Raw genomic sequence first — 16,536 nt, forward strand, 5'->3', positions numbered from 1 at the left:
CCTACAAATAAAGTGTGTACCCAATAGCTGAGAATTTTAATTTTATCTCATCCTGTTTCTAGCCAATACCCGTAGCCTCTTCCTATATTTCTCTTCTCTCTCATTTTCTCCCGCTCTCGTCGACAGAAAGGCCATTCATTGGAAACGAGTACAACTCCAAAATTATTATTAAAAAAAAAAGTCTATCTAAAGGTGGTGGCACACGCATTTTTAAAAATATAGTTATGTATTATTAGTGCTGGTATTAGTGCATATCGGTGATTCCTAAATATGTATATAACCTACTACAACAATTACATATTATCATCGAAGAATTTTTATTTGGTGTCATAGAAATTAAATGGAAACATTAAAAAAATATATATTTTAACGAACGGATACATGAGGTAATATTTTTTGAATTATTTAAAAGCTCACGCGATTTTAACGTAACCAGATTCCTCAGCGGGAATAAAGTTTTATGGAGGACATTTTCGTATACATCACAGAGACGCTAGGTTGTCGTACGACACATGATGCATGTGTGATTATTCTTCAGCATCACGCACATCAATTGTCATTGGCGTTGTTAAGTTGAGAGCGCATTTGATTATTTAGTGAAAAAAAATTGGTTGTCTGTAAAGTCGGTTTACGGACGATAGTTTAACGTAACAACGTCATAGCAAAACATTGATCAAATGATTGCATACTTTTATGAATAAAATTGAATCATTTTTATTGAATTATCACTATTTTGTATGGATACAAAGGAGTGAAATGAAATCTACAATTTAATTGATAAATTTACTTTTATTTGCACTCATTAATTCAAATATGTCTATTACTTAAACGAACAGATTATTTTAACTATAACTTTTACACATGTTTGCTATTTAACTTCTTCCAATCTGTGTTATTCTGTTAAGGATAGGACGATGATAGGAAAAGTAGGAAACGAATGGGAGTGTTTCAAGTTTAATGTGCCTCGAAAAAGTCAAACCGATGGTTGTTCCAATCGAGTGGAAGAGAGCGTAACGGGACAATAATGTGCGTTACGGGACACTTTTTCGTGCGTGGAGCCGGCGTTCATCGATTCATTAGACCCTGTCACATCAAAAAAGAAAAGATAATGTCGTCGTAATGTTGCTCGCACACACCTTCAAGATCCCCTGGATGATGTCCCTCCAGTGTAGGAGGCTAGAAGAAGGGAGGGGACAGTGATTTTTGTACCGCAGGTCGCCTTTCCGGAAATGCCTGACCTCGCACGTAGACCGCAAAATTGGCATTGGCGGCATTAATGACGACGCCTTTGTTCGTCACGAGAAGTTGGCCCCTCGGAATTTTTTTTGTTGTTGTTGTTTTAATGGAGGCTAATTCTAGAGCAGCCACCCAGGATTACTTCAAACAAAAGAGGTCGCGGCGATCGACTGTATTCCGCTGTGTCATTAAATACCCCCTCCGCGGGCCGCGCCGAGTTGGTCCGACGTCGAGTCCGGATGTGGGTTGTTCCGGGACTTCGTTGGCGACCTCGACATTCGACAATGCAAACACCGCGTGGATTTCACGTTGGCAATCTCGACATTCAGTGATGCAAAGAGCACGTGGATTGCACGTTGGCCAACTCGACATTCAGTGATGCAAACAGCACCTGGAGTGCACTTTGTTGGCAAACACGACATTCGGTGATGCAAACAGCACGTGGATTGCACGTTGGCCAACTCGACATTCAGTGATGCGAACAGCACCTGGAGTGCACTTTGTTGGCAAACACGACATTCGGTGATGCAAACAGCACGTGGATTGCACGTTGGCCAACTCGACATTCAGTGATGCTAACAGCACCTGGAGTGCACTTTGTTGGCAAACACAACATTCGGTGATGCAAACAGCACGTGGATTGCACGTTGGCCAACTCGACATTCAGTGATGCAAACATAACGTGGATTGCACGTTGGCAAACTCGAGATTCAGTGATGCAAACAGCACGTGGATTGCACGTTGGCCAACTCGACATTCAGTGATGCTAACAGCACCTGGAGTGCACTTTGTTGGCAAACACAACATTCGGTGATGCAAACAGCACGTGGATTGCACGTTGGCCAACTCGACATTCAGTGATGCAAACAGAACGTGGATTGCACGTTGGCAAACTCGAGATTCAGTGATGCAAACAGCACGTGGATTGCACGTTGGCCAACTCGTTATTCAGTGATGCAAACAGCACGTGGAGTGCACTTTGTTTTCAAACTCGACATTCAGTGATGCAAACAGCACGTGGATTGCACGTTGGTCAACTCGACATTCGGTGATGCAAAAAGCACGCGAAGTGCACTTCGTGCAACTGCGAGTCTGCGGAGAATTGCATCTCAGCGGACACAGCTTCGAAGCCCGGTCTCGCCACCTTCATTTCAGTTTCCCCTGGGTTTTCTCGAAATAACACCAACATCCCTCCCGCGCGCTAAATACGAAACTGTTAAAAACAGCTTAGCATCAGTTGAATTCTACTGGGAAACAGTTAAAAACTACTACTACTAACATTGAAGTAGCTTGGCTTTTGGTTTCTAGCCGCGTCCTTGGCGAATAATTCACCGACGTTTCGGTCGATATTGCAGTCGTAATCATCAGGGAGCAGTTTTTCAGAGGTTTGTAAAAACCATATTCCAACAAATGACGTGCTATAAAGTAAATAGTCGAAAGACCGAGGCTACATTCGAACGGTTTTAGTCCGTTTATATGTATATTTTCAGTACGTGCAAGGACTTAAAAAAAAAAAATTTCCTTAAATTTAACTTTAAAAAATAATTCAATAAGGACTTGTTCAGTAGAAAAAAAAATCTTTTACAAACAATTATATCATGAATAGAGACCTGACAAATTCGCGGGTTCATTTCGTGTTTTGCTAAAATTCAAATTATTATACCTTAGTGCTGCTTCTGCCATTGGTTCACTGTTAATCTGGAGGACTGAGGGCCAATTAGAGACCCTCACTCATAGAAGTGTCGAATCACAGGCCACCCAGTCGAGACGACTCACAAGTCAGCAGCCAATGAACAGTTGGCATTTGCCCGAGTGTCTAGAGGATATTGCAGTCTATCCTGAAAGGTCATTGAACCCGCGAATTTTTTCCGGTCTCTAATCATTAGGGACCGGAAAAATCCGCGGGTTCAATGACCTGCAGGATGAACTCCATAGTTTTACGTACACTCGGTCAAATGTCACCCACTCATTGGCTGCTGCATTGTGAGACGTCCCACAACGTAGCAGCCTGTGATTCGATAAAGCTTTGGTTGGGCGTTTATCATTGGCCCAGAGTCATCCAGGTTGAGGTGTGAGCCAAATAGCAGAGGCAGCACTGAGGTATAACTATTTGTATACTAGCCTATCGCGAAATGAATTCGCGAATTTTTCCGGTCTCTACTAATCACGAATTTATTTAAAGTCATGTGCGAAAACATGAAATATTTAAGGCAGAATAATTTATGCAACGCCTTGTCTCGTGTATCCCAGGGGACGCGGGTTCGTCGGAAGAGAGAAAGGGACCTCCCACAAGACGGTCTCCCGGCCTCCTGCTTCGGCGGGCTCCAAAGACGGGCCAGGTGCGGCGGTAACCCGACCCGCTAATAGAGGTTTATTGCCTCTTTCCCACGGGCCGTCCGTGTGCATGTCCAACCCATTAACGGCCTTATGTCGTCTCTCTCCCTCTGGGCGCGATTTTTTTTCTTATCCTTTCATATTTTTATCTCTCTCTCTCTCTCTCTCTCGTCCTTCTTGTGTACGTGTCCCGACAGCGCCTTACGTGTCGAGAGAACGCAGGAGGAAACGTTTTGTCTATTTCCCACACACGGACAGCCCTCCCTCCACTCCCCCCCTCCTTTTCGTTTTTTTTTTTTTTTTTTTTTTTTACTTGTGCTCGTGAGTTGTAAAGGACCGCCTCGCCATTATGAACCGAGACACTAGTTTCTTTCACCAGTTCTCAACGGATTTTTTCTTTCTTTCTTTCAGTTCTTGGGAGTTCATGTAATTCGCAGTCTATGCGTCCGGCGCGTAACAGGGTCTTTCCTTATATGTGTGTGTATTAGTGTGTGTGTGTGTGCGTGTGTATGTATATATATATATATATATATATATATCCCTTCCGGCTCAGCATACAGGCGAAGGTAGATTTTGAAGTTCCTGTGTATTTTGGCACATTCTTGAAACTTCTGGAAAATTCTTGAAACTTCTGGAAAATTCTTGAAAATTCAGGAACATTAAGATAACTTAAAAAAATACACGTGTACCAAAAGTATCGACCAAACATTTTCGCATATTCCATTGGGCCTTAATGTTTCGAATGTTTTATTTTCTGTGCATCCAGCATTTTCGTACAATTTTTAGGATATAAGTTACTCGATACGAGCTAGGTAAGGTCTGTGCCGTTATGGAAGTGAAAACTCCCATAAAGATAACACACACATTATTTCCCATGAGGTAAGCACTAAAATATATTCGCGCATTGCGTTGTTTGAGTTCTAAGAAAACGTTTCAGATAAAATAATTTGATAATATTTAGAAAATTTACAAAAAAATTAAAACGAATTCGATACTGTGCCCACTAACGAAGTTATAGGTACATTTTTCATCCCTCAAACCTAATTTTTTCCACCACTTGTAGAAATGGTTGGTTTTAACAATAATTGTTTCGGATAAATATTTTAGGTAAAATTTACGAAAGCTTACAAAATGTATGTATTTTATATTATAATCTTTATTTATCTATATATGTGTGTGTATATAGTAAATAATTCGTGATTTTATTTATTTAAACTCCTGTATTTTTAACCCCTTGCGGTATAGTTATTCTAATCAAAAATTGATCAGACTAAAGTTTGAGATAGTATTTAAATGATCTACAATAAATTTATATTAATTTAATAGTTTATCTAATAAGGTAGTTATTAATTGTTTTGTCCTTCAACATTTTTTCTGACGATGCTGTAATGGTTCGTATTGTCAAAAATTGTTTTATACAAAAGTTTGAAAGTATTAGATAGTTTATATAGTAAAGAATTTACGATTTTTTTTTGTATTATAACCCCAGTTTTTTCTACCCCTCGCAGTAATTACTTGTCTTATAAAAAAATTCAGACAAAAGTTTTAAATAATATTGAGACGGTTACCAATCAATCCAGTACGTATTTGATAGTGTGCCTACTTAGAGAGGAAAATGTTTTGGTCCTTCAATCCCTGTTTTTCCTGCCCCTTGGCGTAATGGCTGGTGGATATTTATAATATTATATTAAGAGAGTTGTAGAATTTTTTCTTTCAAAAAACCTTCCTCATTTCTACCCCTTTTGTCCGAGTTTGCCCATCAACGTACTCGATCGAGATTTTTCATCTCTGTATTTTATGTATTAGTATGGATTCGATCTGTGCAGAATTATGACAGTTATCGAGTCCATACAAAGTGATAAATATTAAAAAAAATTATATGGCGATGGTTTTGGGATCTATGGACCATTAAACGAAAAACAAATTAAAAATAAATGGGAAGTTGTACCATGGAAATGACTACAATATTGAAATATTTCTTTGAAATCTATTTCAAATGACACAATCTTAGGAGTTTTTAGGTTTTGTTGCATTGGGTTAAGACTCGATCTCAATGGTTGAGTTGGTTATTTCATTTTCTTGTCATAATATTATTAATGAAGTAATTTTCATGTGCTTTTATTACGATGTTTGGGTCTCGAATTTTCTCACCAGAAAATTCCTAAACTTTATTTTCCAGCCGTTAAAAAATCACGCCAGTGTTCATAATTTTAAACACTTCGTATAAACTATTTACCGTTATCATAGAACATTTAGTAAAACATCTGTTGAGAAAATTTGTGACGAAACATAAAATGGATAAAGATAAATTTGTTTAAAGTACGATCACGTAGAGACCGGAAAAATTCGCGAATTAATTTCGCGATAGGCTAATATACAAATAGTTATACCTCAGTGCTGCCTCTGCTATTGCCTCACAACTCACCTGGATGACTCTGGGCCAATGAGAAACGCCCAATCAAAGCTTTATCGAATCAAAGGCTGGTACGTTGGGGGACGTCTCACAAGACAGCAGCCAATGAGTGGGTGACATTTGACAGAGTGTACGTAGAACTGTGGAGTTCATCCTGCAGGTCATTGAACCCGCGAATTTTTCCGGTCCCTAGCGATCAGTAGGGGTAGGCAATTTTCCCGAATTAATCTGGACGCATATTAGACTGCAACAAGGTATAGTTACCCGCACCAGCGGTTTCTTCCTTTTGATTAGCGGCCGTCTGCGAGAGAAGTCGTTGCCATATTTGACTGGGCCACTAAGAACGCATTTGCTTCCGCACTCAACTACTGTTATTGGTGTTGTAACAATCGACGTGGAACTGAAATAAACTCACCCAACCACAAAACACAAATGATGCTACAGTGTTTTAACTTTCAGCTAGTCGCGGAATCTTTTCGCGAAATATGCATGTCCCTAGCGATAATCTGTGAGCTCGTGTGCTTGTGTCCGCAGGTGGGCGAGGTCCGGGGAGCGCGGGCGGCCAGGGCGGCCTCCCAGAGACTGCCCCCACGACGAGGGAGCATGCGGTGAGTCCCGCCTCTTCGTGGTCCGCCGCGGCGCTGTTCGCCGCGTGGGTTCTGGAAGCAATCGTGTATTGGTCTGTGTCGGGTAAGACTCTGGGTGCGACCCTGGCCGAGGCCTATACTTAGAGACCGGAAAAATTCGCGGTTTCATTATCGCGATAGGCTAGAATCCAAGAGCGTGTAAATTATCGCCTCTTCAGTGATTGGAACACAGTTTGCCTGAAGGACTGTGAGCCAATGAATGACCCTCAGCGTAATAGGTATCGAATCACAAGCATCCCAGTTTGGCAGGTGTCACGAGTCAGCTGCCAATGAGGCTGGTGTAATTTTCCCGCGTACATAAGAGGATCGTGGAGTCCATCCTGGAGGTCATCGAAACCACGAATTTATTTCCAGTCCCTAGCAATCGTGCGTTGGTCTGTGTTGGGGAAGATTCTCGGTGCGTCCCACGAGTGTCAAAGGGATTGCTCCTCCTCTTAGCCGTTATGCCCTGCCGGCCTGGGGCCCCCACGGGCGTGGATACGGAATACGCCGTATAAGAGAATCGGGAGAGGTGTTAGAGATCCGGGTATGTCCAGAGGCCGAGGCTACCCATTCCGGTATAGACACCACCGTCACCCCCCGCATCACTCAGCTAACCAGACAAGTGGCTGCGTCCTAAGCTCTATAGACGAAATACAGCACTGCTGGTGCCTTCCCCGTTCTCCCACATCACACTGGGACCCCTCGAAACACCCGGTGAACCCGTGGTCCGGTGGAGGCCTATCCAACCTCTGCTAGCTGTCCAGGCTAGTACCGGAGCTCACCACGTCGACCCCGCATCGGGTCTAGGTGCGTCCCAGGCCTAATCATACTGGGTTCAAGCCATGCAGAAAGGGGTAGCATTCATCGCGTGCTTTGCTCGGCGATTGGCCGGCCATTACAGCAACTGATGCCACGACTTACTCACTCCCCTGTCCCAGATCTGGAGTCGGGCCCAGGTAAAACCTGCACAGACACAGCTGGGAAACCCTGGGCTCATTCGTGCAAGGATTAAACATTGCGAGGTTCGGTACAGGACAAGAAGGATGGTCCAGGAAGAAGAGTTGTTCAGGGGCAACGGTGCTGGGGTCGGGAGCTTGGACCTTTCGGCCCCGCGTTGGTGTTTTTGTGTGCGTTTTGGGTTGGTACCAGTGGCGCGTGCGCCCCTGGCGGCGGGCGACTCAATTCGTTGCCCAACGGCTACCAGTCAGCTTGACCTCTTGCGTAGATGCCGCAGTCCCACCTTGAGACGTGCAGGCAGTTTCATGTCGTCGGAAAAGGTGCAATAGTACCACATCAATAGGTAGGGATCTGGTAAACCCGCGTATTTACACTGTTTTTTTTGACGTGATAACGTCTTATAAATCGATGAACGCAGGCTGCACGCACGAAAAATTGTCATGTTCCGCCTGAGCCGAGCGTGCAAGAACCGGCCAACCACCGTGCGAGATAATCTTCTATAATATCAAACAGGTATAAGGCGGGCTTTTTAACTAATTGTTCGTGATTCTATTCAAACAAGTTATTTAAATTAAATTTGCAAAACCTATAAATAATATTTGAAAATTAAAAAGTATGCAATTTTTCATCAATGTTTTCTTATGACGTTATCACGTAAAATTATCGTCCGTAAACAGGTTTTTACAGACAACTCCCTGTTTTGTACACATCACACACACATAAAGTGTTACAAATAAAGTCTTGTACCAATGATATCACTTGTAAAATTGCAAGGCAGAGCTTTTTACCATTTGTAATTTTACAAAGCTCTGCCTCGCAGTTTTACAAGGGATATCGCGCGCAACTTGAGTTTCCAACGATTTACCGTGTAAAAGTTAAAGTAAAAGAAAAGTGGATGTCGTCATTGGTTGAAATTCAAATACTTTTATGTTGTTTCTGTTATCGATTCCAGTTTGTCCTCGGAGAACTCAGGGCCGCCAAAAATCGTGTAAACAAAGCAGTATGGCATCATAGGCCAGCAAGTGGAAACGTCTTGCAAGTCTTCTTCAAATGAGCTGGTGGCATTCGCCCAGGCATGTTGTGGGCCGCGAAGACCATCCCAGAAGTGATTAATTGTGCCTGCAAATTTTTTCCTGGTTCATTTTACTCCAGGCTGGACTCAACTTGCATTTACAAAATCAAGCTTTTGCTTTATATAATGCTCATTGGTCGATGACAAGGTCGCAATTTTTTTTGGCAAGTTTCACGTGATTGGGCAACAGCCACTTCTTCCCCTTGCTCATAACTGGCCCATGGTCGTCGAGGCCATGTCAAGAGCACTGCAGTCCAATCATCCACGAGAAGCAAAAGTCCGTGTTCTCCAAGTCTACTTTGCTTTCCCATTAAATCCCCCGAAATAATCGCGGCAGCAGTAGTAATATGGTTCCGTCAAACACAGAGCCCTGGCGAACCTAGGAGAAACTGACTTTAAAATTAACTATGATTGAATTTACTTTGACTTGGTAAATTAATTAATTTTGGTTCTTGCATTGTTGTTAAATGTCTTAAGTTTATTTTTTTAACTGAACATTCAAGTGTTTAGTAAATGTGATAAATAGTGTTATTTGATTAAAATCCTATGAATAGCTTGATCGTAAGTTGTGCGCACGAAGATGGAAATTCAACTATTTGTGCCTGAGTAGGTTACACGGTGTCTTTTATTTTTATAAGTATTCATCGATCATGATTGCCTGCGAATGATTTATTACACTTGGCTCGGGGTGCGACCGGACAATCAGTTAACTTGATTTTCACCGACACTGTGGAAATGATGGTGTCTCCTATCCACTGGTAACCGCATTCCTCCGATGGGTTTACCTACTTGTTGTGCTTTCCCTAATTGATACAGAGTGCCTGGCCACGCGTTCCGATGTTATCGCTGCAATTACCTCAGTTGCCCCGGAGGCGAATATCGGCTCGTTTCTTGTTTGCATCATTACCTCTTCGATCCTCGCATCGTAACCAGCGTAACCGCTGGATTGTGCAGCTGCGGGAGTTGTAACACGTGTGCGCTGGTCGAGAACACTTTTTTTTTTAAAAAAAAGCTTTCAGAGCTTCTTTCAGCTCGACTCGAACATTTCAGTTCTTGACTCGAACATTACAATTCAGTTCTTTGACAATTAATACAACGTATTTCCGTAGAGACCTGCAAAATTCGCGGTTTCGATGGCCTTCCGGATAGACTGCACATACCCCTGTACACTCGGGCAAATAACGCAAGTTCATTGGCTGCCGACTTGTTAGTCGTCTCTGCTGGTTTGTCTGTGATTCGATCCTTCTTTGGTTGAGATTCGTCCAGATGAACAGTAAGCCAATAGCAAAAGTATCTAAGAGGTATATGTGTTTGAATTCTAGCCTATCACCTAATGTGAATCCGCGAATTTTGCAGGTCTCTACGGTATTTGTCCTTGTTCTTAAAGTATAAATCTGTGTTTACAAGTGGAAAAGTTTATGATCGTCGCAAACCGTCTAACGTGTACTAGTATGCTTAGTATGCACAGATTGTGCGCTCACAATCAGTTCTTCAATGAATTGGGAAACATCAGTGGAGAAAGACGTCGACAGTTCCATTGTCTGGGGAAGATTTGCGTGGTCTCTCACTTGCCGAAAAAAAAATCTCACAATGTTGAGCCAAAACCCGTGAGGTTATTGAATTTTCTCGTCGTTATTATGTGAGATTTTTTCCCCCCTTCCAATTCGTCTCAACAGATATTTACTTAATACTTATTATTTTTGACAGCGTTAAAAGTATGCGAGTGTTCACTTGCGTGAACTGTCACAGCTCGAAGATAACGTTTATTAAATGACCGGTGAGAAAATTTGTGACCCAGACAACAATTGTTAGAGAAATATTGGATGAAATTTACAGACATATTCCTTAAAAAAAATAATGATAAGGATATGAAATAACAACTCGGCGTGTGAAAACGAGCCTAAAGTAAAGGTAAAACATTGACCTGAGAGAAATAATTCTCGTCACATTTCTAAGTAGTATTTTCTGAGCATAGCTAATTTGTGGTTAGGTACCCAAATCGTTAGAAATGTGAATAGAAAGGCACTTAATCGTGTAAAAAAAAGTGCAACTTTTTTTTTCTCGACCGAGTGAAGCGGGGTTGGCGATTGTATATATGTTTGCATATGACTTTTGTCTGACACAACTTTCGAACCGTTGATAGGATTTTCATTAGATTTTGTAGGTATATTAACCAATAAATTTTTTTAAGTTCGATGTATGATCAAATCGGTCGAGGGTTTTTTGATATATTTAATAAATGCACGTGTAGCTTTCAAAATCAAACGCGTTACTTTAATTTCTGTTTTAAAATCCAAACAAGACAGTGTCGATAGAGATCAATAATAGTTAATGCCTCAAAGTGAACTAGAGGAAAAAAAAACTAGCAATTAAATTTTACTGAATTATTTCTACTTCTTCTGTATGGACGTATTTGGTTTTGTATTATTTTGTTGTTAGGTTGTCGATTACATTGCAGATATTTGTTATTTTTTATTTGATTAAAATTAAAAAAGTCATTAAAAGTAGAACATTGTGTGGTTTCAATTCCGGCCAAAATACTAGTTTTATTCATGAATAGAGACCGGAAAAATTCCCGGATTCATTTCGCGATATGCTGAATTGCAAATAATTGTACCTTTATGCAACTTCTGCTATTGGTTTACTGTTAACCTGGAGAACTGTGGGCCAACTATAGACTCTCAGTCAAAGAAAAATCGAATCACGAGTCCCCCAATTGAGACGCCTCACAAGTCACCAGCCAATGAACAGGTGACGTTTGCCCGAGTATGCACAGGATCGTGGAGTCTATCCTGGAGGTCACTGAAACCGCGAATTTTTACAGTCCCTATTCATGAAGAAAACTTAGCGCTCGTAAGGCTTGAGTCATAGCGGTGGCCTCTGAACTCGGGCGGTGTGGTGGGGGGATCCCTTGTTACATATGCAACGATGACGCAACCCTTTTTTTTTTTTTTTCGGAAGTCGCCCTCTGATGTCGCCGCCGACAGAGGCGGCGTGAGTCACCACAGTGTTGCCAGTCTTCCTAGCAAGAAAAATTCCAGAATGAATCCCGGAAGCATTTACCTGTGAAATATTTACGTTCATGGTAAATGAGTGGTTTTTTTTTGACGTGACATCTAATAAATCGATGAACGCCGGCTGCACGCACGAAAGTGTCCCGTTACGCTTATTGTACGCTTGCGCCGCATCTATCTCTCTTCCACTCGATTGGAACAACCATCGATTTGACTTTTTAGAGGCACATTAAACTTGAAACACTCCCGTTCGTTTCCTACTTTTCCTATCATCGTCCTATCCTCAACAGAATAACACAGATTGGAAGAAGGTAAATAGCAAACATGTATAAAAGTTATAGTTAAAATAATCTCTTCGATAAAGTAATAAACATATTTGAATTAATGAGTGCAAATAAAAGTAAATTTATCAATATAATTGTAGATTTCATTTCACACGTTCTTTGTATCCATACAAAATAGTGATAGTTCAATAAAAATGATTCAATTTTATTCATAAAAGTATGCAATCATTATATCAATGTTTTTTTATGACATCACGTTAAACTATCGTATGTAAACCGACTTTACAGACAACCAATTTTTTTATTTAAATAAACGGAACTTTTTGTCCCTTACTCCATACGAATAAATCTAATTCACAACTGTTTCTTAATAACACTGTTAAGAATGTGGTCGTGCTCGACAGTTGGCTGTAATCATGGATTTGAGAAGTTGGGGAAGTTGGTGTATGCAACCTTTGCCACATTAGTAATTAAGTCAAGATAAACGACATTTCCTATCTGATTCGACAGTTATAGTCGGACAGTCACGTACATACATTAAGTACAAACAAACACCAGACGCTCTGGTTGTTTGGAAGACCTCGTTTCGCCCGTTTGATGAACATATTGTTACGATTTACCGCGGGTTCGTAAAGGATAGCCCAATTAAAGATTGTATTTCACACACACAGTTTTATTTATTACCACTACTTGTCACTTACAAATAATCTTCTAAATTGGCAGATAAGAAATTACACGTAAAGAAATGTCAATTCCCCAGTCACTCGTTTCACACACCTCGCTGGGCCGCACTTCCGGCGCAACTCTCGCCGCAGCACCCCTCGTGGGTCTCCGCCGCGGGACTCCGTCGCCGCACTCCGCCGCCGCCGTCACACCCTTCGCCGAGATTCCACACGACGACTCGCTCGCAACTTCACTCGGGCCTCCGCCGCGTCCGCGACTCTATTGCCCGGAAACTCCCGACTCCACTGAACTCACTCACTCCCTGCCCTCCCCTGGAACCTTCGTCCAAGGACTTCGCCACTCTGCCGCACCCGCGGCACTATCGCCCGGATCTTCGCCGCGGGAGAACTCACTCAGTCTCCGACTCACTGACTCTCAGGTCGGCCCAACCTCCTTATATAGCCCTTGGGTTCCCGTCCAGAACAATCGGGAATGTCTCCGAGATATCGCGCGACCTTCGCCGTCGAAATGCCCAGAAACGCGTCGTGAGTCCTGTCGAAGGACGCGGCGGCTGCTCAAAGAACGCCGATAAACGCAACAAGCATCGAGTTCCCACAAAACGCGCCGATAAACATGTCTGAGTCCTTTTATTCAGCAGTGCGGCCTCTTTAAGTAACTCGATCTGAGGCAGGTGCGCGCTGCGACGGTCAGGATGTCGCGAGATAGTATGACACGAGATACCAGGGAGAGGATGAGGGTGGAAGGGGGGCGCAGACAGGCCGAACGAGCGCGGCGATGCCAAGCAGCAGTTCTGCCAGATCTACTGAAATTTCAGTAGATCTACTGAATTCCGGGATCGTCTACTGAACTACTGAAAAAAGTCGAAATCTACTGATATTTTGCACTTTCTTGCCATTAATTTAAATTTTACTATGTTTATTCATTTTAAGTAAATAGTAACATCTTTTTTTTTGTTTTCACGCAACGGAAATCATAGAGAAGTGCACACAAGTGATGTGTATTGACATTGACATGTTTAAAGTAAACTACAGCCTTAAAGTAGTCGTCATGCTCATGTTCAGCAGCGTTTGTGAGTTGTGACCATAGCTACAAGAACAAAATATCTGTGCCGAATGTTGCGTCTCCATGTTATCCATTCATCTGTGGTGTTACCAATCTATAATTGAATATTGTTTGTTTTGATATCTGTTCTCTCATATTTGATGTAACCTAAACCAAGTAACTCATTATAGTTTATAGATCATGGAAAGTGATACAAATCCAAGTTGTTCCAGCAGTGAAAGTTCAGTGAGTGCGAAAAAACGAAAATACCTTCAGAAATATAATGTTAGTTGGGAGAGCAATCCAGCATTTACTGGGTGGCTTTCTATAAGTAAAAAGGGTGAGGGCTATGCATACTGTAAAGCATGCATGTGTGATTTATCTGTGAGTGCTGCAGGCAAAGTGGAAATTGAAAAACACTCTAAAGGTAAGAAACATCTTACAAATGTTACTGCTGTTTCTAAGCAACATACACTGCTTGATATGCCTTCAATGAATAAGAAGATTAAACTAGAAACACAAGTTAAAGAAGGGGAAATACGATTGGCAGCTTTCCTAGCAGAACACAATCTGCCTTTCAACATCATGGAACACCTTCCCCAGCTTATAAAATCGGTTTGTCCTGATTCAACTGTTGCAAGTCATTTGGTTTGCAAACGAACCAAGGCAACAGCTATTGTTAAAAATGTTACTGGAAAAATCAGTAGTCAAAATCTAAACAAAGTGCTGCAAGGAAATAAATTTTCAATCATTGTTGATGAAAGCACTGATAAGGGTTGCATAAAACATTTGTGTATAGTGGCAAGAACAGTGAAAGATTGTACTGTAAGTGATGCATTTTTTGGACTTATACCTGTGCAGGACGCCTCTGCTGAGAGTCTGTATAGGCACATAACCAATGCATTGAATGATGCTGGAATAGCATATAAAGATAATATGGTAGGGTTAGCATGTGATGGAGCTAATGTGATGACTGGAAAACACAATTCACTTTCAACCAGGCTTATTCAAGATATTCCAAATCTATTTGTCATGAAATGTGTATGTCACTCATTTAATCTGTGTGCAAGCTATGCATGCATGAAACTCCCTAGGGCAGTTGAGGACCTCGCACGAGATGTGTACAACTACTTTCAGTCCAGTCCAAAACGTATTAGCAGCTTTGTTGAGTTTCAAGTTTTTGTTAATATCAAACCACATAAGATGTTACATCCAGCCCAGACCTGGTGGCTGTCCTTACAAGCAGTAGTAGTTAGACTTTTGGAGCAGTATGAAGCTCTCAAGCTGTTTTTTACTAATGCTGTTATCACTGATCGTTTACAAGCAGCAGAGACTATTCTGAACATGTTAAATGACCCAGTTCAGAAGCTTTATCTTGCTTTTCTTGATTTTGTTCTCGAACTGTTCAATAAACTTAACAAACAAATGCAAGCAGAAAAGCCTCTAATACATTTATTGTATGCATCTGTGTCATCAGTAGTGCATACATTACTTGACTGTTTCATTTCAGAAGACCATTTAAAATCAACTGCAATAGAAGATGTGCAGTTTAAAAATCCAAAATATTTTTTACCTCTTGAAAACATGTACCTAGGTGCAAAGGTTAATTCATTGTTGGCAAAAGGCATGGCCGGGTTAACAAAAGAAGCACTTCATGGATTTAGAATTCGGTGTTTGGAGTTTTTTATTGAGGCAGCAAGTCAGATATACAAGCGTTTTGACTTTGGAAATGTGTTACTAAAGGAATTTGAAATTTTAGATCCAAAGTGTGTTTTACAAAAGAAATTGAGATCTATTGCTCATCTTGCCTGCAAATTCCCAAACATTGTCGCAGATGATATGATACAATCCTTGGACACGGAGTGGCGACTTCTACGGAACCATGAATTCACTTTTGATGAAAACATATCAACCGAGGAATTTTGGCTTTACGTTAAGAATCTGAAAACTGGGGATGGTTCACCTATGTTTCCGAATCTTATTGCTTTTATTGAAGCTTTGTTATGCTTGCCCCATTCTAGTGCAACGGTTGAAAGAATTTTTTCAACAGTAAACATTATGAAAACAAAGCAGCGCAATTCACTTTATACAGAAACACTCATTGGGCTTCTACATACAAAAAGGATGCTGTCAAATTCAAATTGTTTTGAGTTTCCAGTTACAGGTGAACTACTGAATGAAATGACTGCATCAATGTACGAGACAAAAAAAATGAACTGAAAATGTAAGCTGAAAACTAATTTAGGATTTGTGCTTGACAGTTTGAATTAGCTGTAATTTTGAAGAAAAATGAAATCTTATAATTTTGTCTTATTGCATTTTTCATGTATTTGCTTTTTGAAATGAGTAGAAAATAGATGTTATTGTTATGGTACAATTTTTTCACATTATATTATAGCATGTTGTTTTTTCAAGGATAAACTGATAGAAAGCTGTAGATAACGGATATAAATATTTTATGCTAAAATTACAATTGCTTAACACTTTTTGACGCAATATTAGTGTTGTTTTGCGTGTTGTGAAAAATCTACTGAATTTTTTCCAGATCTACTGAATTTTTCTACTGATATTTTAAAATTTCATCTGGCAGCACTGCCAAGCACTGCAGCCAAGCGCGATCGTAACAATATATATGTGTGTGTGTGTTTGTGTGTGTGTGTGTGTGAAACTTTGTGTATCAAAATAATTCTAGACGTGAACAATCTTGACCACAGTAATAATTAGAGACAGGAAAAATTCGCGAATTCTAGTTTATCCCAAACCAACACCGTCTATAATCAGATCAGATGTACTCACGATTTCTCTCGTCGCTGCAGCAGAAACACTCGTAGCTAATCTCAAACAAGGCATTTTAAATTTCTTCGTGCCTTTT

At 40.9% G+C, this 16,536-nt stretch overlaps 1 protein-coding gene across 1 annotated transcript in view; it reads left to right on the forward strand.

Annotated features, from left to right (window-relative positions):
* LOC134536135 (leucine zipper putative tumor suppressor 2-like) overlaps window positions 1-16,536 on the forward strand; it is a 221,479-nt gene that overhangs the window by 80,926 nt on the left and 124,017 nt on the right. The window contains exon 2 of the mRNA XM_063375728.1: window positions 6,518-6,591. Within this exon, the coding sequence (XP_063231798.1) occupies window positions 6,587-6,591 (5 nt within the window). The 5' untranslated portion in view covers window positions 6,518-6,586. The remainder of the gene's footprint in view (window positions 1-6,517; window positions 6,592-16,536) is intronic.

This window comes from Bacillus rossius, chromosome 10, assembly GCF_032445375.1.
Source record: "Bacillus rossius redtenbacheri isolate Brsri chromosome 10, Brsri_v3, whole genome shotgun sequence".
In the NCBI taxonomy this organism is placed as follows: domain Eukaryota; kingdom Metazoa; phylum Arthropoda; class Insecta; order Phasmatodea; family Bacillidae; genus Bacillus; species Bacillus rossius.